The following is a 23560-nucleotide window of genomic DNA, read 5'->3' as shown; positions in this document are numbered from 1 at the left end:
CATCCACAAGAAATGTTTCAGGTTCCTAGTGGGAAAGTCCTCATTACCAATACAGAGTGTTTCCCTTTGGCTGCTCCATGGCTCTGAGGGTTTTCACCAAGTACCTAACAGTCATGGAGGTACATCTGAGAAGGCAAGGGATTCAAATCTACCTTGATGACTGGCTGATTTGTGGTCAGCAACCTCAACAGGTGAACAACTCCGTGCAAGTAACCTTGGATCCGTTTGCTGTTCTACACCTCAGAGTCAACAGAAGGAAGTACATTCTCATCCCTACTCAGATTGTAGTTGATAGGGGCCATACTAGCTTCCACAAGGGCAAAGGCCCACTTCCCACAGGACATATTCCTCACCATTCCATGCCTCACTGATCAGCTTCAGATCTACCCAAAGATCTCGACCAGGACTTGTCTCAGGATTATGAGGCACAAGATCTCCTACACCTATGTGGTGCAGTTTACCAGGCTTCACCTGTGCGCCATGTAAGGGTGATTGAGATCAATGTATCTACATGGCAGATACCACAAAGACATGTTGGTCATGATTCCTCAGGAAGTCCTCTCCTAGTTAGTTAGAAGGACTATATACAATTGTGCAGTGGAGCGCCATGCTCTCTCTCTTCCCAACAAGATGCTGGTGACAGTTGCATCGAGTAGGATGAGGTTTCATCTATGCCGCCTTAGGACTCAGAGCCTCTAGGAAACAAATCTTCACATAAACACACTGGAGCTGAAAGCTGTTTAACTAGCAGGCACTGCTTTCCTTCTAGTACCCCTGCGTACCATAATACAGGAGCTGACAGACAACATCACAGCAGGATATTATATCCGCAAGCAAGGAGGGGCCATTCTGCTTGGAAGCAATCTGCTTTGGGGATTGGTGTATCAGTCACCAAGTTGCACATATGGCTCCACACCTCCCAGGTCTACAAAACACCTTAGGATACTTAAAAATAGACCTCTTTGCATCAGCCCACAACAATAAGTGTTGTAGATTCTGCTCCAGAGGGGGAGCCAGCCCCAGCTCCCTGTAGGATGCCTTCCTGATCCCATGGTCACCAGGACTCAATCTTTTTGATAATGAGGATCCTGTGAAAGAGCCTGTCAGCAGAATTTCAAATGCACTCGGATGTGATTATGAAAACAGAAAGCCAAGTCCTGCACTCACACCCAGCATTGCTCCATCTCATGGCCTGGAAGCTAGGTTGCTGACATCCTCAGACACATCATTTGCAGACTTTAGTAGTTCACATTTTAGTTTGCAGTATAAAAGACTCCATCAGAATGACTTATGCAGCTAATGGAAGAGGCTCTCTGTTTGGCTGATGCCATCTTGGATTACCTGCTAGCCCTAAAGCATTCAACTCTCTCCAACAGCTGCATAGTCATACATCTGGCAGCTAACTCTGCTCATCACATCTAGATGAAGGCAGTGCTGTCTTCCCTGGCCCAACAGTGGCTAAGTTTCTCAAAGGATTCTTTCATGACTTCCCACCTGTTAGACACTCCATCTTCTTGGGACCTCAACATTTTTTAATAGGATTGTTGGGACTTCCCTTTAAACCTTTGGCAACGTATGTCCATTAAGACTGCCTTCTTATTGGCTATAACCTCAGCCAGATGGAGAGGCGACATCTAAGCCTTTATGGTGGGATAATCCGATACAGTGTTCCATAAAGACACAGTGACTCTAAGGCTACGTTTACTGTTCAGTTAGAGATACCCATGCTAGCTCTCACTGAGCTAGACTGCTAAAAATAAAGTGTAACTTTGGTAGAATGGGCAGTGGTAAGCAGTGGCACAGGCTAGTCGCCCTGAGAACAAACTTGCCTGGACCCCGTGGATATTTATTTGGGGTGGATAGCTCATGCTGCTGCTCACCATTACCTGTGTTACCACAGATACACTCTTATTTTTAGGCACTAGCTCTATGAGAGCTAGCACAAATATGTCTACTTGAATGAGAATCTCACACACCCCAGCTCCAAGTATAGACATAGGCTTAGTCCTCACCCTAATTTCTTACCTAAAGTGGTCTCTGATTTTCTTCTCAACCAGATGATCCATCTATCAGTTTCCTTCCTCAAATCTGATATTACTTGGTGGGGAAGCAAAACTTCCCACCTTCAGTGTTTTCAGATCTTTCCTACTTTCTGGACAGAACAAAGCCATTCAAGAGTTCTCCGAGACTGTTTCTGTATTTGTTGACAGGATGAAAGGTCAACCAATATTCACCCTAAAGATGCTGAAATAGATCTTGGACTATTAAACATGTTATACAGTAGACCATTTGGATTCACTTGGGCAGATGAGGACCCATTCCACCAGAGATGTGGGCAAAACATCTTGAAGAACCACACTTACTATAGGGTGAATAACCATTGTTTCTGGTTCCCTAATCCACAGCATTCTTCTCCATTCATAGATTATAAAGCCAGAGGGGACCACAGTTATTATCTAGGCTGACCAGCTGTATAACAGGTCTGAGGAAGTCCTTGAATTAATTCCTCTTTGAACTAGAGCATAACTTTAAAACAAATCTGTGGCAAGTTGCTCTAATGATTGATTACGCTCACCGTTAAACATTTTCACTTTATTTCCAGTCTGAATTTGCTTAGTTTCAACTTCCAGACATTGGATCCTTTTATACCTTCTTTGTCTGTTAGCTGTATCATATTCTTAGTCTCTGGTTTCATGTCCCTATCATAATGCCTGCTTCTATAATATGGAGCAGGAGCTACATTCTTAGTTTGTGTAAATAACATTTTCCTTCAGGTACAGGAATACTATCTTTTCCTCTCTGTTTTCTGATAATACTGAAGTGTCCCAATTAATTTAAGCCCCTTCTGCCACCTTGAAATAGTTATATTAGTGATTAGGAAATTTACAAACATCTTCTTTCTACAGTTACGGTTTTGTTAAATACCGTAGCAGAGTCGGAGTGCCTGTAGAACATATTTAACCTCTAAACTCTAAAGAAAAAATGCTGGTTTTACAGTACAATATGCTGTGATCTGAAAAAGTATATAATATCACTTTGCATATACACTACAGCTTAGCTTATTTTTTTAAGGTTTTCTTCCACCTTTTTAATGGTTTGCAAGAACTTTGAACTCTGTCTTCAAGGTCCAGTTAAAATATATTTTAAATGCTCATTGAGATTGAAAAAAATGTTCAGAGTTCTCTTCTGAGAGTTTGGGAAGATATTTTGGAATAACATAATTGTATGGAATGTTTTGTAATTGTGTTGGCTTTTAGGAATTTGTTACTTCCTGCTCATTGAAGAGCTGAGGGTGATGTGATATCAGGCACCTGAGGTATTGGCAGGTCTGGATTAAGGTAACCCAGGGCTATAAAAACGTTGTGACATGGGGCCCTCTATAGCTCTGTCCCCAATCTGTGGCTCTGGCCCCTGCAGTGGCAATGATGTGGAGACCTCTCCCCTCCTCTATAGACGGGGCAGCAGTATGAAGCTCCCCCAGAGCAATATGTCTTGGACTTAATATCCCATTGAGATGCATGGTACAGTTCTCACTTCTGAGAGCTGTTGTTTCTGGCTGTCTGCAGACTCAGACATCATCACATTCGTTATACTCAGTTATACTTAGTTATACATTTTCAAGCAAGGATGAAATAAATTAGGGTTTCGGCATGTGTTCTGCTGGAAGCACAGACCCCTAAGAATGGCAATGCAGTGATGCAAATATTATCATCTGTTGTTTTGGTGGGGAGGAGGGCGTGAGGAGGAAGCAGCAGCACTACTAGCAATTGAAATACAAATATGATATTTCCTTTCATCCAACTCTTAAAAGTATAGGGGTGACTGTTAATGCCAAAACATTTATTCTGAATTTAGGGGGAGTTCAGATCTGGATATAAAATTCATAGCTCTGTTCTATTGCTATATAAGGGTCCAAAATTGGGCCACCAAATCCAAACACTCCCCAACTTTGGCACATTTGGATTCTCAGCTGAACTCCATGGCTAAGAACCATCTCTGCTTCAAAGGAATCTGCTACTCCTTTTAACTGAGCCTGCTGTGCTCTGATTGGTTGCTTCCCTGCAGCCTTTCTAGGTCTGGAGGTTCCACTTTCACTGCTCCTTTCCTGGGCCAAGGTGTGGTAGGACCATGGGGGCTCAAAGGACCTGGTACACCCCATCATGCACAGTTTTATCATTTTTTGAAATGTTACATTCCAAAAGTTATAAAATAAAAATATTAAATAATACTTTTTAAAAACGGTGTGATTGAGTAAAACAAAATAAAAACCATCACACAGCCTTCTACAGTCTGGCTCCATGCTCAAGCAGGGTTCCCTGGTTGATGTGATGTGATTATATGTTTCAAGCTGTAACCATTGAAAATAAAATGTTCAATTTCTAGAAAAAATAACTGTTGTATGAGTGTAATGCTTGCTGATATTAGTTCACTGACAGCTTCACTTGTTTTCAAACCCCATATATTTAGGGTTGTGGAGAGTTAGATTGATGTCTCTTTTCCGTCAGATGTCATATTCATTAACTGTATTGTGCAAGCAGAGTGTTAAATTGAAAAGGTGACTTGCCAAGTGACAGTGTTTTGATGTGATGTCCCAAACTATTAATATATGGTAAAAGGGTTTTTTTTTTATTTGCTCAGTCAATTTTTTGGAACACAATGTTTTTGTGTGCAAAATACTGCTACGAATGTTTTCTGAATTAAAACTTTTAGCTGGAATGTTCCCCACCTGCATTAGCTAATGGATAGTGAAATGTGGAGTTCCATAGTTACTTTGTAATATGACGTTTGTAAATGAGATACACCAAAGGAATATGAACTCTATTAACAAAAGCTGATTTTTTGTGTGATCACATTAATATAGGGACTGAACTTCCTGGTTTTTAGTTTTAGACAATATTGTCAGCACTAAAACATTATACCTTCTGGATGATATTACTATGTAAAATAAATATATGTTATAAAGCAAAATTGGCATATATCTTAAGGCCTTCTTGTGTGTTTTCACAAAAAGAAAAGGAGTACTTGTGGCACCTTAGAGACTAACCAATTTATTTGAGCATAAGCTTTCGTGAGCTACAGCTCACTTCATCTAAATAGCATTGCCAATAAGAGGCAGCATTTACTGTGGAGAAAACAAGAAAAGTTTAAAATATATTATTGTATGTAAGATAAGAAATTACAAAAATAATTTTTATGTTTGCAAACATTGGTTGGGTTGCATGCATCATATATAATTTTATTTATAAAAACATTAATTTACAGAATGTGTGCATCTTAGTGAATTTTATTTTAGTTTGGAATCAAACCAGAAAGGACAAAAAGAAAAAAGCAACCACTACAATCTGCAAAGATGTTTACTGAGTAACAATCTTATTGTGGGTTATGATCAGCTCAGTGTTGATGGTTCTTTGATTATGGTATCTACCATAATCTGATTGATACAGGAGATTTATTATGTTGTATTTGTAATAATTTTAAAGGGTCATAATCAAGATCAAAGAGTAGAATACAATGAAATTTTGGTTGATGGAGGAATCAAGTTTTGAGGCAATTGAAGAAAACTGTCCAAAGATGGAAATAGGAGATTTCTCAGATGTGGCTGGTTTTATGTCACTTGCTCCTTTTCTTTCTCTCCCATCCCTTCAGATGTATGTTTTGGAAATGGGACAGGAGATGGGTGGAGCAGAAATGCAACTTGCTTTGGTGATCCTTGCCTGGCAAACTGATCCTGCAAGGAGACTTCTCTGACTGTTGTAATTTAGGGTAGCCTTTAGGTTTGTCCTTTGTTTGTTTCAACTCCCAGCCTACTCCAGGACTGGAGGATCAGAAAAGTAGTTTTACACACCTTTCTCCCCCATTTCCTTTGTGCACTGAGCGCATCTCCACTGGATTCAAGGATCTGATCCTTTAAAAAGGGAAGTTACACAGTTCAGACTATGATATTAGGTTATCTTGTGTCATGACAAATAATAAGACTGACTTTATACAGTGTATTTTCATATAATTTAATTTTATCATAAGCATATTTTACATAATATCTAAGAAATAAAATAAATTTTATGATTTTTTGTTTGGACAGCTACCCAAGAATGCCTCAGAAAAGGAAGGAACTTCTGTTTAACATTGTATCAACTCAAACGTCTTTCTCAGCTTATAAAACTCTTTTTGTTTATGGAAGAAAGAGTTGAAGAACTCTCTGCAGAAATTCTGTTATTGCCTTGTTTCACTGAGAAGAACAAAAATGTTCAAGGTAATGTGTAATTTTCCTCACATACTGTTTTCTTTTCAGTTTGTAGAAAAGAATCACTTTGTATGAATTCCAAATTAAATTAAATTTGCAGGATTATGAAAATAAATTGCTGTATGTTTGCATTTTTCCTCCAATCTCCCACCATATAAACAAATATCTTGCAACATCTCATTAAATATGTATTTAAAATAATGTAGATGTACATTTAAATTGTAGATTTTGTGGGAAAGAATTGATACTTGAATTGATGTAAAAGATGTGATTATATTATAATTATTTCTGATAATGGAGTGAAATACGCTGGTGTTGCCTAACAAACATTTTATATGTATATATATAAAAACAAAATATATGGCAGTTTCCACTGCTGTGAATATTCCTGAGCTTGTTCCATGGAGGCTGCAATTTCAGTGAGGAAAAGCACTGAACTTTGAACATTAATTTTAGGTCAATGTAATGTGCATTTAAAATAGTTTTCATGTAAATGTAGTTGTTTTAATTTATAGCTTGATCCTGCAAACACTACTGAGTTGTTCCATTGACTTCAGTGGGACATCTCATAGCAATAAGCACTTTGCCCAGAAGTAAATATTTGCAGAATCAGGTCTTTATTTCCCTTTCTTTATTTTATTGCTGGACTATCTCCAGAAATATCAGATGAAGAAAATGTGTAACCCTGCAAAATGGCAAATGAGATGAAGAAAATCCACCAGCTGAGAAAATGGTGTGCCTATAATATGTTCCCCTTCCCAGCTTCTTTACCTCATGCACTTATTAGGGTATGTCTACACTACGAAATTAGGTCAAATTTAAGAAGTCGATTTTTAGGAAGCAATTTTATACAGTCGATTGTGTGTGTCCCCACTAAGCGCATTAAGTCGGCGAAGTGCATCCACAGTACTGTGGCTAGCATCGACTTTCGGAGTGTTGCACTGTGGGTAGCTATCCCACAGTTTCAGCAGTCTCCGCTGCCCATTAGAATTCTGGGTTGACTTCCCAATGTCTGATGGGGAAAAAACATTGTTGCAGGTGGTTTTGGGTACATGTCGTCAGTTGTCCCTCTCTCCGTGAAAGTAACGGCAGACAATCGTTTCATGCCTTTTTTCCGTGCAGATGCCATACTTCTGTCAGCAGACAGTGCAGTTGGACTGCTAACTGTCATCATCCACTGCTTCCACTGCCACTCTGCTCTCCTGCATACTATGGCAAGCATGGAGCCCGCTCAGCTCACTGCTGCTGTTGTGAGCATTGTAAACACCTCACGCTTTATCCTGCAGTATGAGCAGAACCTGCAAAAGCAGGTGAGGAGGCGATGACAGTGTGATTACGATAGTGATGAGGACATGGACGCAGATTTCTCTCAAAGCATGGGACCCAGCAATTTGGACATCATGGTGGTAATGGGGCAGGTTGAGTCTATGAGGTTCGTATTACCAGCCGATTACGTGCAGCCAGACACCAGGGTGATTACAAGAGCACAGCTGGGCACCCTGCGCATCAGAGAAGCTTTGAAAACTAGTTTCATGACTGTCCAGGCTACGGTGTGGTAGTTCTGTTTGTTTCTTCTTGATGAAAACCCGCTCCCTTAGTTGACTCTACTTCCCTGTAAGCCAACCAACCTCCCACCTTCAATCACCGCTTTTAGAGGCAATAAAGTCATTATTATTTCAAAGTCATGCATTCTTCATCACACAAATAGGGGGAAAACTCACAAGGTAGCCTGGAGGGGTGGGTGAGGAGGGAAGCACCGGGTGGGGTGGTGGAGGAGGGGAGGACAAGGCCACACTACAGTTCAAAACTTATTGAATGATATCCTTCTCTTGCTTGCGCAATCATCTGGGATGGAGTGGCTGAGTGCCCGTAGCCTTCCTCCCCCCTCCCCCCCCCCGCATTCTTGGGCATCTGGGTGAGGAGGATATGGAACTTGGGGAGGAGGACAGGCAGTTATACAGGGGCTGCAGTGGTGGTCTGTGCTCCTGCTGCCTTTCCTGCAGCTCCTCCAGATGCCTAAGCATGTCAGTTTGCTCATCCGTTAGCCTCAACATTGCATCCTGCCTCCTCTCACCATGCTCCTCCTCCTTCTCGTTGCGTTCATTTAATGCTTTCCTGGACTTTGCCATTGTTTGCTTCCACACGTTCTGCTGAGCTCTTTCAGTCTGGAAAGACTGCATGAGCTCTGAGAACATGTCATCACGAGTGCATTTTTTTCGCTTTCTAATCTGTGCTAGCCTCTGGGACGGAGATGATAGGGGGATCGTAGAAACATTTGTAGCTGCGGCAGGAAATCGCTGTATGGGGAGATGAATCCATTCGAAAACATGAAATGCCAAAATATTTGAAAAAAACTCCAAGGGCATGAAGGACAGAGGCTATAACAGGGACCATGTGAAACTTAAGGAGCTCAGGCAAGCCTACCAAAGAAGCAGAGAGGCAAACGGCTGCTCCGGGTCAGAGCCCCAGACATGCCGCTTCTATGATGAGCTGCATGCCATTCTAGGGGGTCCCCCTACAACTACCCCAGCCCTGTGCATGGACTCTGTCAGTGGACTCTCATGCAACAGGGATGTGGATTTTGGGGATGAGGAGGAGGAGGAGGAGGTTGAAGCACAGCAAGCAAGTGGAGAAACCGTTTTCCCCAACAGCCAGAAACTGTTTCTCACCCTGGACCTAGTACCCTCCCAACCCACCAAACGCAGGCTCCTGGACCTAGAAGGCAGAGAAGGGACCTCTGGTGAGTGTACCTTTGTAAATATAGTACACAGTTTAAAGCAAGCGTGTTTAATGATTAATTTGCCCTGAAGACTTGGGATGCATTTGGGGCCAGTACAGCTACTGGAAAAGTCTGTTAACATGTCTGGGGATGGAGCGGAAATCCTCCAGGGACGTCTCAGTGAAGGTCTCCTGGATGTACTCCCAAAGCCTTTGCAAAAGGTTTCTGGGGAGGGCAGCCTTATTCCGTCTTGCATGGTAGGACATTTTATCACGGCAGGCCAGCAGCATGTAGTCTGGAATCATTGCATAACAAAGCATGGCAGCATATGGTCCTGGTGTTTGCTGGCATTCAAGCAACATCCGTTCTTTATCTCTCTGTGTTATCCTCAGGAGAGTGATATCATTCATGGTCACCTGGTTGAAACAGGGAAATTTTATTAAGAGGACTGTCAAGGTTCCTTCCCCACTCTGAACTCTAGGGTACAGATGTGGGGACCTGCATGAAAGATCCCCTAAGCTTATCCTTACCAGCTTAGGTTAAAAACTTCCTCAAGTTACAAACTTTGCCTTGTCCTTGAACCCTATGCTGCCACCACCAAGCATGTTAAACAAAGAACAGGGAAAGAGCCCTGGGGAAGGCTCGATAAAAATCCTCACCAATTTGCATAGGTGAACACAGACCCAAACCCTTGGATCTTAAGAACAATGAAAAAGCAATCAGATTCTTAAAAGAAGAATTTTAATTCAAGAAAAAGTAAAAGAATCACCTCTGTAAAATCAGGATGGTAAATACCTTACAGGGTAATCAGATTCAAAACACAGAGAATTGCTCTAGGCAAAACCTTAAGTTACAAAAAGACACAAAACAGGAATATACATTCCATTCAGCACAACCTACTTTACCAGCCATTTAACAAAAGGAAATCTAACGCATTTCTAGCTAGATTACTTACTAACTTAACAGAAGTTCTGAAGAGCATTCCTGACCTGGTCCCAGCAAAAGCATCACACAGACAGACAGACCCTTTGTTTCCCTCCTCTCCCCCCCACCCCGCTTTTAAAGTATCTTGTCTCCTCATTGGTCATTTTAGTCAGGTGCCAGCCAGGTTATCTTAGCTTCTTAACCCTTTACAGGTGAAAGGGTTTTGCCTCTGGCCAGGAGGGATTTTATAGTTCTGTATACAGAAAGATGGTTACCCTTCCCTTTATGTTTATGACAGGGACATTAAGAGGTGTCCGTTCCTGTTGGGCTGTTTGCCTGTGACTGAACAGAAATCATCCCCGCAGTGGCGGGAGGGGTGAAGCAATCATCCCAGAGAATTGAGTGTGTGTGTTGGGGGGATCAGTTAGGTTTGTGCTGCACGTTAACCTGAAAACCGCAGCCCCTCCTTTTAAAGGGTCAACCCATTTTAAAGGGCCAACCCAACGGGTGCTTCGTATGTGAAATGAGGGTGCTGCTGTTTGAAACCATTTTCACATGTTAGGAAGGTTAAAGAAGCCAAAAGACTGTGGCTTACCATGTCTATCTGCAAGCCAAATTCTGTTGCCCGCTGGCCCTGCGTGTGTGATCGCACCATACCGGCAGGCCCTTGATATAAGAGGCAAAATGCGACCTTGTAAAGAAAGCACACATGCTACGTAATGTTAACAGCTTGGTTCACTGTGAAAGAGTCTACCCATTGTTCTCAAAAATTTCTCTTTTTAAAGACTAATCTCCCTTTTTCCCCTCCCGCAGCTACAAATGTTTCTTCGCTCCACGTATCATCTCTGTCCCAGAGGCTATCAAAGATTAGAAGCCAAAAAAATGCACTCGCAATGAAATGTTCTCTGAGCTCATGCAGGCCTCCCACGCTGAAAGAGTCCAGCTCAATGCATTGAGGGAGACAATGTCAGAGTCCAGGAAAGCACAAAATGAATGCAAGGACAGGAGGGATGAGCAAGAGGAGAGGTGGCGTCAACATGATGAGAGGAGGCAGGATGCAATGCTGACGCTACTGGGGGATCAAACTGATATGCTCCAGTGTACAGTAGAGATGCAGGAAAGGCAGCAGGAGCACAGACTGCCACTGCAGCCCCTGTGTAACCAACTGCCCTCCTCCCCAAGTTCCATAGCCTCTTCACCCAGATGCCCAAGAACGCGGTGTGGGGGCCTCCGGGCACCCAACCACTCCACCCCAGAGGACTGCCCAAGCAACAGAAAGCTGGCATCCAATAAGTTTTGAAGTGCAGTTTGGCCTTGTCCTTCCCTCCTTCTCCCGCCCCTCCCAGGTTACCTTGGCAGTTATCCCCCTATTTGTGTGACAAATTAAAAAAGAATGCATGAATTTGAAACAACAGTGACTTTATTGCCTCTGCAAGCGGTGATCAAATGGGGGAGGGGAGGTCGGTTGGCTTACAGGGAAGTAGAGTGAACCAAGGGGGGTGGGTTTCTATCAGGAAACAAACAGAATTGTCACACCGTATACTTGTCAGCCATGAAACTGGTTTTCAAAGCTTTTCTCATGCGCAGCGCACCCTGCCGTGCTCTTCTAACCGCTCTTCTAACTGGTGTCTGGCTGCGCGTAATCAGTAGCCAGACGATTTGCCTCAACCTCCCACCCTGCTGTAAACATCTCCCCCTTACTCTCACAGATATTGTGGAACACACAGCAAGCAGTAATAACAATGGGAATATTGGTTTCGCTGAGGTCTAACGGAGTCAGTAAACTGTGCCAGCGTGCTTTTAAACATCCAAATGCACATTCTGCCTCCATTCTGCACTTGCTCAGCCTATAGTTGAACAGCTCCTTACTACTGTCCAGGATGCCTGTGTATGGCTTCATGAGCCATGCCATTAAGGGGTAGGCTGGGTCCCCAAGGATAACTATAGGCATTTCAACATCCCCAACGGTTATTTTCTGGTCTGGAAAGTAAGTTCCTTCCTGCAGCTGTTCAAACAGACCAGAGTTCCTGAAGATGCAAGCATCATGTACCTTTCCTGACCATCCCATGTTGATGTTGGTGAAACGCCCCTTGTGAACCACCAGTGCTTGCAGCACCACTGAAAAGTACCCCTTGCGGTTTATGTACTGGCTGCCTTGGTGCTCCGGTCCCAAGATAGGGATATGCGTTCCGTCTATTGCCCCACCACAGTTAGGGAATCCCATTGCAGCAAAGCCATCCACTATGACCTGCACATTTCCCAGAGTCACTACTCTTGATAGCAGCAGATCTTTGATTGCGTGGGCTACTTGCGTCACAGCAGCCCCCACAGTAGATTTGCCCACTCCAAATTGATTCCCGACTGACCGTAGCTGTCAGGCATTGCAAGCTTCCAGAGAGCTATCACCACTCACTTGTGAACTGTGAGGGCTGCTCTCATCTTGGTTTTCTTGTGCTTCAGGGCAGGGGAAAGCAAGTCACAAAGTTCCATGAAAGTGCCCTTACGCATATGGAAGTTTCACAGCCATTGGGAATCGTCCCAGACCTGCAACACTATGCGGTCCCACCAGTCTTTGCTTGTTTCCCGGCCCCAGAATTGGCATTCCATGGCATGAGCCTGCCCCATTGCCACCAGGATGTCCAAATTGCCAGGGCCTGTACTTTGAGAGAAGTCTGTGTCCATGTCCTCATCACTCTCTTCACCGCGCTGCCGTTGCCTCCTTGCCTATTTTGCAGGTTCTGGATCTGCATATACTGCATGATAATGCTCATGGTGTTTAAAGCAGTTAGAACTGCCGCAGCGATCTGAGTGGGCTCCATGCTTTCTGTCATATGGCGTGAGCAGGAGAGCAGAGTGGCAGCGGAAGCAGCGGGTGGATGACAATATGGACAGCAATATGGCGCCCGCACAGAAAAAGGCGTGAAACGATTGTCAGCTGTTGCTTTCACGGAGGGAGCAAGGGGTAGGCTGGCAGCAGATGGTGCTGCTGGCTGGGAGAGCAGCCTAATGCAGAATGGCCCCGTCAAGGATTGAACTCACAACCCTGGGTTTAGCAGGCCCATGCTCAAACCACTGAGCTATCCCTCTGCCAATATTCCAGGCAGGACTGAATCTCCATTAGACAAAACTTAAAGAAGAGAATGACCTGAGCCACTCCCATTTATGCGCAGGAATCCCTGACAGACCTTACCGAGGTCTGCCAGAAGCACCCATGTCTACCCAGACACCCCGACAGACCTTACCGATGTCTGCCAGAAGCACCCATGTCTGCCCAGGCGCCCCAACCGACCTCACCGAGGCCGGCCAAGAGCACCCAGGAGATGACGAGGATGGCTACTAATCATACTGCACTATCTGCTGCCACAAGGCAATGAGCTGCTGCTGTGTAGCAATGCAATCCCACGTCTGCCAGCACCCAGGAGATGGATGGTGACAGTGAGCTGAGCGGGCTCCATGCTTGCAGTGGTATGGCGTCTGCACGGGTAACCCAGGAAAAAAGGCTCGAAAAAATTGTCTGCCGTTGCTATCAGGGAGGGAGGGGGGCCTGACGACATGTACCCTGAACCATCCGCGACATTGTTTTTTGCCCCATCAGGCATTGGGATCTCAACCCAGAATTCCAATGGGTGGCGGAGACTGCAGGAACTGTGGGATAGCTACCCACAGTGCAATGCTCTGGAAATCGATGCTGGCCTCGGTACTGTGGACGCACTCCGCCGACTTAATGGTTTTAAGTGGGGACACGCACAATCGACTGTATAAAATCGCTTTCTAAAAATTTGACTTCTATAAATTCGACCTAATTTTGTAGTGTACACATACCCTTAATCTTTCATACTTTCTCCCTGTTAGCAGGAAATGGTATGCCTTACTTAACTACATTAATTGTGAGTAGTATTGTTTCTGTTCTCTTGGATACAAGTGTAATTACTCTAAGAAACTCTGAACACAGGAAAACAACACGATTGTGTTTAACAAAATATATTTTGTACAGAAACATCTTTTATCTAGTTATTTAGAGCAATATATATTTTGAAAGAAGGAATGTTAAGAAGGAAATGTTCTGTTTTCCATAAGGTATATGTAGGTCCTGACCCTGCAGACACTTACACCTAACCTTAACTTTACATAAAACTGTTGATGCAGAATGGTTTGAGCTTTCCTTTTCCTGAATTTTTCCACTCATTTATAATGACTGTCTCTATACTCATATTGTCTCCTAAGTGGTGTTTCTAGCTTCCATATCTGAGCAGGTGAGTGTCATTAGATCAGCTGAAGTGGCAGCATTCTGGGATGGAAGGCTCCCCTGGTTCCAAAGGAAGTACAAAATTTTGATCAACAATTAAAAAAATGTGATGATACATTTAATACAGATTAGGGCAGTGTGACTAGCTGACACCTTCATTTTCAGGCTTGCTGTTCTGATTAAGGTGATCTGGAGTACTAAGAAGAAATATGAAGTGCAGGCATGGCCAGAGAAATAAGAAAACAGTGTTTGAGAAGTAAAAGTTGGCATTATCTTCAGTTCATATTGCCAGAAATCTCAGTTGTAGTGGCTACCTGAAAGATAATTTGATATGGGAGAATGAGAACTATGTTTACAGTTGTTCCAGCTTTCTGTCAAGAATCCAGAAGGGAAACAAGATCTTCTCTGTCAATGCCCTATATTATCCTGATTAATCTTGGTCACTGTCTCACTAATAAAGCCTTGATTAGAAGGACGGCTTAAATACACCTAACAAGTATACTTTATTTTAGGCTGGCAGATGTCATGCTTGTGGTATAGGACTGGGAAAGGTAACAGCCATTTTGTGTACTTTTTTGGAAGTATCTTCTTTCCTATTAGAGGGCTTAGAAAATAATTTACGTGTTAGCTCACTGAGAGTTTGCAGTAGCACTGTAGGTAATTTGGGGATTTGTGCAATAAATAAAAAAGCAAATATTGCACTGATGTGATGTTTTCCCAGACATCAAATAGAGTGAGGCCCTACATTTGTTTCTTTTTCCTCTTGGCTATATTGAGTATCTGTAGAGGCCCTTATTAACCTTGTATTTAAGTCATACCAGGAAGTAACTGAACATTTTTTGGCTGTTGTAATAACAAGTTTAGTTGTTCTTTGTTCAGAATATCATCTGGGGACTTCAGACTTGATATTTAGAACATTTGTAAAGTTCCATCAGAAATAAAGTAGTTCTTTGGACAGTTTCTCATTTCACCCCCCCCCCCCCCCCCAAGGTGGTATCTGAGTTTTATCTAAACCAGGAGGATTCTTGGCCCTCATTTTTCCCTAGACCCAGCGATGACAAAGAGCAATGGCTGCATAAATTGAATGTAAGAACACTTAGGGTTTATCTCAGAAGAATCAAAGATTTCAGATCTTCTGACAGATTGTTTGTACTCTTAGGGGGTCTTAAGAGGGGTCAAATGGCTTCTAAGAGTTCCTTAGCTAGATGGTTAAGGGATTGTATTAGGGAGGCGTATGTAGTTAAGGGTAAAGAGGCTCCCAGGGTTTGTAAAGCTCATTACACTAGTACTATAGCTGCTTCTTGGGCGGAGAGGTCGAAGGCTTCCACATTGGAAATTTGCAAGGTGGCCACCTGGGCTTCTCTTCATACTTTTTCATAGCATTATTGCTTGGATGTAGTCTCTTCCACAGATTCTGCTTTTGGTAGGAGGTTGCTTGTGAACCAAAAAAAGAACAGTGAAGAAAAGAAAGACATGTGGTTCACACTTCTAGCTGCCAACAAGACAAGTTTCTTTGCAGAGTGAACAATGGAAAGCTTAGAAGATCAATTTAGGCGATTGAAAATAGATGTTACAGGGAAGTACTGCCCACCAGTACTCTCTGATGATAACCCCATGGCAGACAATAGCACCAAGGGGCACATTGAACCAAAGTGAACTCTGTAGGGAGATGGCTGTAGAAATTGTACTGAGGTGATCTGGACAATTCTGTGACTTCAGTTTGAGAGTTCTGTGTCTGGAATCCTCTGGACTGTATTCAATAGGTTAAATTCCCCAAATTGTTTCACGCAGATGAACAAAAATGATCTATGTATTGCATTCTCTATTATAATTTATTTTCAGTATGCTTTTTAAATTCTTCATAGGTTTATTTCTTGACTACTTTATTTACAAACATTGCAAAGGCAGGTATTCCTCACTGAGGACTACATACATACCATGTTTTAAGCTTAAATTCAAAATATACTTCAATTATCCAATCACAGATAAGGAATCTGAAAAATGATTTAACTGATATAAGTACTTGATTTGTGCACCAACAACTCAACAATATATAGATTTTGCTTTTAGACTTGCTAAAACAATATACTTCTTAGAGGTGAATAAGCAAGAGGAATTTCTACCAAAAAGCATTTTTTGGGGAAAAGTCATAAACCACTAAAAATAGAATATGAAAGCGCTTTGACCATCAAATTGTAGTGTCAACAGAGCAAGTCAATATTTCTTATCTTTTTGAGAAAAGAAGCAGCATTTTTTCCTAGCAGATGCTGAATATATATTCCCTGCCCCAAGTATCTGCGCTTACTTCCAGCAATGTCATTATGGTTTCAGAAAAAGGTAGGTTTGGCCATCAGGGCTCTCTAGTAGGAGGTGGATATAATTAACCCTTTCCTTGCTGGTCTTTCACCACACCTGCTCTCATCTATTTACATTCAATTGAAATCACTGGAATGTTCAGACATACCTAGTACATTCAGCATCACAGGAGGTGTGTTCTATTTGAAGGAACCTGGAACATTCAGTAGCAGTCAGGGTTAAGTGTGAGATCCTTATTTAGAATGAAGAATACACTGACAAATTGCATTTTCCTTCCATCTTTAAGATGCGTTTTCTCTCTTTCTTCTGGCTTTTCAGAAGCCTCTTGTTGAGACTTTTAAAAATCAAAAACATCTAACACACTTTCATCTTTCTCTCACCTTTTTTCCATTCCACTGAGAAAGGTGAACTTTGGACAGATCTGATAATGAGTTCCAAGAAAAGCTTTTCCAGTGGAGCGCTTTGAAACACCCTGGGCAACATTGTCAAGCCCTTAGGTTTACAAGCTTTGCCTCAGGGGACCAAAAAGATTTGCAAAGGTCTTCCTTTCACAGTTTAAAAAGAAGAAATCTTTTACTTTACATCCTTTTCTAGAAAGCATAATAAAAGGAAAATAGGATCAAATTTACAAGGTGCATCATCTTAATAGACAGCGTTTGAAGTTGTACAGACTTCAGCAAGACAAATATGATCTTTGCTTTGGTCCCAAAGGTAGATGCAGCTATAGCTTCTGTAGTAAATATTTTTTTCCAAAGGAGCAAACTGACTGGAAGATGGAATTTACACTTAGAAAGACATATGAGTTTTACTTTGAGATGTATATTTCCTCTGTTTGGTATGCTAGAACAAATGATGGAGCACAGAATCTAGGAGGACTTCAAATCTATCATTACGAAAATATTTTTGTTTTTTTCTTTTTATTAATGATGTTTCTGTTGATATTCTTCATTTTCTTCAGAATCTATTATCTCTAGTGGAGTTAAAATAAAAATCCTGGCTGAGTCCATATCAGATAGATGGGCAATCCAACCTGCAGGTAGTTTTGGTTGTAGTATTATTTACCTTGCTAACAATTATTTTTGAGGATGTTGAAAGGATCTGTGTTAGGTCCAGTCTTCAGTAATGACCTAGACAAGGGAGAACACAGAAATTGTCTGGGGTTTGTAAGAAACCCAAAAGGACTTAAGTTTGATAGTGGTGTGTAATTTGCACAGGAGTTTGTAATGAGATGTGTCAGCAGTTCTGGAATATTTATGCAAACATATCAAATTACAAACAACTGGTCATCTCTTCACAGGTCTGCTGTAGACTAACGGGGCAGATCCTTAACTAGTGTAAATTATCATGGCTCCTATGACAATTTATACTTGTTGAGGATCTATTTCAAAATGATGTGTTCGCTTCTGGTCAGTTCAATGAAAAAGTTAATAAAGTGGAGGGTGTTCTCAGAAGGACAGTGTAAATGGAGGCTAGTCAGTTTGACTTTTTGATAAAAGATTAAAAGAGTGAATTATATATTGCTTACTTGAGTAGTGACAATAAGAGAATGTAAGTCTTCTGACATTGAAAGGGTGTGGACACTACAGCAGATGAATATCTAACATAGTAAGAGAAAGTACAAATTTTCTTTCTCAGTGTCTGCTCATTATTCCCAGGTAGATTGGATATCAGGAGAAACTTTCTGAGAGTAAACTCTTAAAAATCTGGAACAATCTCTCAAAGGAAGTATTGGAAGCTCCAGCACACAGTGAATTTAAAAATAGGCAGAATTAAATGTATAGCCCATAACTACTTGCAGTTGGAAGGCGAAGTGGGTGACCTGATTAGTGTTGTCCATCTTTATATTCTGCCATTTTATTTTTCATATTTCTAAAAATAAAATTTTTTTTTCCCTGGAACTAGTTTCATTAACGTAACTTAAGACTGGACTTGAGGAAGTCATTCCAAGCCATGGAACACTGTTTAAGAGCATAAGCAAGATGCCTTCCTTCAAAGGATGCAGTATCTAAGAAAAAGGGAAAATCCATTTTAGACAAATGAGATCCTAAGGATCTCAAAGAAGTAGATGTTTTCTTCAACAGAAAAGCTTTCCCCAAACTTTGAGCATACGTATTGCCAATGCCTTCAAGCGGCAGAAGACCTTTTAATATATGCTCTTAACAATACTCTTTAGCTATGCTTGATAGCATTCTATCATTTAGTGCTCCTTGTTTCTTGTCTTTAATTTCACATAAGACATAGTAAATTAGTAATACCTGCACCAGAATTGTATGTAAACTATATTAAGAAAGGGAAGGATGTTTAAATTATTAATTACGTTGCTTCTATTTACTTGTTGAGCACTGGTGGTATGTTTAGTGCTGCTCAGAACATAGGACAGACATGTACTCTGTCCTGTAAATCTAAGGGCAGATTGTACAAACACTTACACGTGCAAATAACTGCATGGGGCAATTCATATGTGTAAGTGTTTGCAGGACTGGGCCCTCAATTGGTGGCCTCTGTCCCAGTGATTGGTTTACTCCAGATCAAATCAGTGGCAAAATTCCCATTGAGATCAATGGTATCTGACTGGGCCATATATATTGGGCTTGCTAATGAGGTATTAGTTCTAAAGAAGTCTGTACTTGCTCTGATCATTATTTTGGATATAATAATTGCACTTAATTAGCTGCCATTTGATTCTTTTTGTGTCAGAATTTTAAAATCGCTTAAATGTTTAAAATATATAGTGCCACATAATATATTTAATTTATTGAACAAAGAACAGAAATTAATTTTTACACGGCTGCTCTAAAGTTATCTATTCTTGCTAGAAACAGGTGACTGCACAATCAGTATAAAAATGAATTAATGACAAAAGGAACTATATTTTATATGTTATCTATGCATATGTGTAAAATATGAATACAATGGGATGTGGATTTCATCAGGTTATATAAAAGGAGTTGTGTATAACCTGAATTTGACTTTATCGCAACATTAGTATTCTACTACATCTTGTTGAATTTTTTTATACTACATATTGATATATCAGAAGGTGTTGTAGGCTGCAGATTTTTCTACAGAATTAATCTTTTCTTTGATTCCCTTATCATACCGTGCAGGAGTTCTGAAGAAAGCTAGTGGGGAGCTTTTAATAGGGGAAACTAGAGCAAATGAAACCAGTGTGCATCCTGAACAGTTACTTCAGGTAAAAGAGGTGAGTTTGAAAAGAGTCTTACACTTTATAAGGATTTTGTTTCTTTTTCTTTTTCTCTTTGTCATCAATATAGATTCTGTTGGCATACTCATTATAAATGCCTGTTTCCAGAAGTTAATTGTTTGAATATTACAATTAATTTTAGACTGCAGAATCTCAGCTCAGGATGAAAAAATCCTATACAAAATGTGTATGTAAAGAGACAAAGGGGATTATCTTTTTTATTTTTATTTTTTTGGTACACGTTATACTGTAACAAAGTTAACATCAGAAGAACAAAATGCCACAGTTACAAAGAGGAAAACCAAAACCATGCACAAACATAAAGGTCTTTCTTTAATATTCCATGTGTTCTTGAATATATGATAGGCTGACAAAATGTACTGAAATCTTAGTAGCTGATCATGCAGATGCTTACTGCTAAGGTTTGTGTTAGTTCCTTTACTAGTCATTTAGTGCCATAATCCTTGCAGAAAGCACATGCAGGATTGTGGCTTGGTCTGTCCTCCATTTACCAATGAAATGTTGGAATTGAGTTTAGGGGATTTAAGTCTAAAAGACTTGCCAGGTCAGTCATTGCCCAGTAGTGGAATTTCATTAATCAGTACCAAATTTTAGGACTCAAACAGCTTGTTTAAATACACTTTGGATCTTTCTGTGGGACTTATGTTTGAATGTTAGCTTTATTAAAAGTATTTTGATCCAGATGAGCTATACCTAGCACAGAACCTGAAGACAATGGGGAGATATGTGCTGTCTTTGTACTCCCCAGATTGTGGGGTGGCTGTGGGATCAATTATGTCCCTGGCACAAGTTAGAGCAATGTAAGCGCTTTTCCAATTTCAGGCTGGTTATAATGCCTAACTTAGTGTATACGCACAATGGGCTATTGCAGCCTCTAGGGTTGTTAAAGTCCTGTCTCCTCCCCTCTCTTACCATACCACTTATGTCAGAAATTGGTTAGGTTAGGCCATGAAATATTCCCCTTAAACTAGAGACATTATCGGTTGGCCACTATTGTCTTTAAGCTCTAAGATGGCTTTACACAATCAAAGCAGTGCAAAACAGAATTAGTGTGAGCGAGGGGGTGGTCCATGATATTCCTCAGATCCACCTCAGAGGTCTCTATTTTTTTTGGCCAGGTTTGTGAACACCTGTGACCTAGACTAGTTTAAACTGTGGCCAAATGCAGCACTAAAGAAACGAATTCTAGCATTGGTATGCCAAATCTGGTTTCTCTAAACCGTTTACCATTCACAGTATTGGTTTGCTGGTTTTGAGTTAAAAGCATACTAGGGAAGTAAGAGAGAATATTACATGGTGTCTGATGTTGCAAACTATAAAAATGGCTATAAAATTTAATTGACTTTATTAAATATATTGAATTTAAAGGTTTCTTTATGTGGTAAGTAAAGTGCAGCCTGCTGCTTAAATAAAGATAGTTTTATTGAAATAGATTTTTAGAAATGACATTTTGATATTTTTATTAAATCCAATAACAATTTGAATGAAACATTACTATATGTATTAATCTGTGTTAAAAATACATATGCTTTTTATTGTTAGTTCATTGTTTGTGAGTTGTATTTTCCAACTTATGTGAATGGCTTTCACAGTATGACAGAATATCTCTAGATAACTTGTATACTGGTAGTCATATAAGATTGGAACCGTAACAACAGTAATGTTCATTGCTGAGTTTGGATTGATGTGATATACATTTATATTTCAGACTACTTTACTGGATTTTAGCTGGAGAAATGCATTTAAAGACCTGTCTTCTTCTGTGGCACACTGTATAACAATAGCAATTGAAGATTTTTCAACTAAAATTCTTCAGCTTGAGCAGAAAGAAGAGTCTTCAGCTGCAGTCTATACAATGAGCCTAGTAAACATCCAGCAAATGAGGGAGTCCTGGGAAACAGTCCACGAGGAGGAACAACCAAAACGAATTGCAAAGGCAGGTATCCAAAGATCTGAAGTTTGCCGGGAGACAGAATGCCAAGGTTGTTTGCTGTCCAAGCTTTGACATGCTTACAGTGCCATTAATATTCCAAGTTGTATATAAATGGAGTTAAAAAGAAAGTGAAAGGCATTAAAATACAATGCCAAATATTGTGTTATATTTTAACACATAGTCTGTACTAAACAAAATGAACTTTTTAACTTTACCCTTTTATTTTTTGCATCAAAAGGATTCAAAACCATTCTGATTAGTGTCTGTAGTGCTACATCCCAATTTGATGATGATATGCTTTCAAAATTTGAAGCATTGCTATAAAAGGATTTCCTGTATTTATTTCCTTAGGCATGCCATTTAATTAATCAGCATAACGAATATTATGGCCAAATTGGAGTTCTTTGATTTGGCTAAAAGGTCAGATATGTTGATAAATTAAATGGTTAGTCTAAGAATATATAATATGTGAAAGCTTTTTAATGTTGTAATTTTTGCAAGTGTTTTACCAATTTAGGATGGAAAGCAATTGATGCTAAGCAGAATTATTAAATGTTTAGTTAAAGGAGCGTCCAGGCTTTTAGTAAGATGGCTTTATTGAGAACAATACATACACTTGCCAGAAGATGACAATGTCCCCCCTATAACTAGCAGCAAGAAATTGATTAAAACATAGCTTTTGAAAATGATATAATAGTTTAGAGAATTATCTCTGTTTGGAAGGAATTAGTCTTATCTTCTGAACACCATTAAATATATATGATGGGAGGGCATGAGCAAAATTAGGGCATTTTCTCATATAAGGTTAAATCCTTAGCATGTACTGTGCTGGTATACAGCACAAAAATTTGCCTTCTGTACCAGAGACTGACATTTTTATAAGGCTGATTCAATATATTTGTGTTGTGCCAATTTCATTATTCAAGAATTTGGCCCTGGCATACATAAATTACTGAGCTGTCAGAGTACAAATAACTTGATGCCACATTTATTTCTCCCTAGTTTTGTTCTGACATCATGGAAGAACTTGACACAGTGCTTCCACTGGCTCTGGCATGCAGAGATGATTCTCTTCAGGAAATTAGAGCAAACTTTGTAGAGGCCTGCTGCAAAGTAGCAACAGCTGTCCTGGAAAGGTTGGAGGAGAGAAGCAAAGAAGTTCCCTTCAAGGCTCCACTGCAAAACTTGTATGCTGTTCTCTCCACAGCAGTACATGTCTTTCAGCATTTTATGATGTATGATAATTTAATGAGAGAGACCAGCAAGAAGTGAGTCCTTTAAATATGTTTTAATTCAAATATAGATGATATGGAACTTTGATTCCATTTTAGTGGTATAATGTATCATCTATAATACTTGTAAATATACCCAAAATATTTCCTATACTTAAAGTACTATTTGCACTGTTTTTTAGGAAAGATCAGACATATTGAGAACTTGAAATAGTTATTACAAACATGGATTTTTACCTTCAAGGTCTGAATTGGCAAGGCAATGCAAATTCTTTACTTCTTAACCTTGAGCAAATACTCCTATACAGTCTACACTATATTATGGTATGGATGAATGGAGGACTTCCATTTCATTTTTGTCTGCAGCAACAGCTTAATTTTCATAAAAACAATGTTAAAAAATTTAATGTTTGACAACATGAAGATATGTTCCTCTTGCACGTTGGTGTCATGAAGATTGTGTTAAGCACCATGAGCATATGTATCCAATAAACTTTTACAAGAGGGTAATTATTAATAAGTCTTAGATGGATGCTAAATAAAATTAGAGATAGGTCAAAGAAGGGGTGTTGGGATCCAGAGTAGGATTGGGTAAGGGTTCAGGTTAGAGGTTGAATCAGAGCTAATGCTTGGACCTGATGGCCCTGAAACTATGTATGTGGTTCTTAGGAGATTTTGGCTCAGAACAGTAGGAATCTCTTGATCTGCTCATCCTGTGTGATT

At 40.4% G+C, this 23560-nt stretch overlaps 1 protein-coding gene across 12 annotated transcripts in view; it reads left to right on the top strand.

Annotated features, from left to right (window-relative positions):
• The window catches only part of KIAA0825, a 417931-nt gene that overhangs the window by 148494 nt on the left and 245877 nt on the right, over nucleotides 1-23560 (top strand). For 11 of the 12 annotated variants that reach the window (XM_084628509.1, XM_084628508.1, XM_084628498.1 and 8 more), the window contains 4 exons: nucleotides 6080-6250; nucleotides 19554-19648; nucleotides 21381-21608; nucleotides 22608-22873. In XM_084628509.1, the coding sequence (XP_084484635.1) occupies nucleotides 6080-6250; nucleotides 19554-19648; nucleotides 21381-21608; nucleotides 22608-22873 (760 nt within the window). The remainder of the gene's footprint in view (nucleotides 1-6079; nucleotides 6251-19553; nucleotides 19649-21380; nucleotides 21609-22607; nucleotides 22874-23560) is intronic. The other variant, XM_084628507.1, reaches the window with a different exon arrangement.

Source organism: Lepidochelys olivacea, assembly GCF_965140295.1.
Source record: "Lepidochelys olivacea isolate rLepOli2 genome assembly, chromosome: 5".
Classification (NCBI taxonomy): domain Eukaryota; kingdom Metazoa; phylum Chordata; order Testudines; family Cheloniidae; genus Lepidochelys; species Lepidochelys olivacea.
Note: the sequence above shows the minus strand (reverse complement) of the source record. Positions and strands in the feature narration are given on the sequence as shown.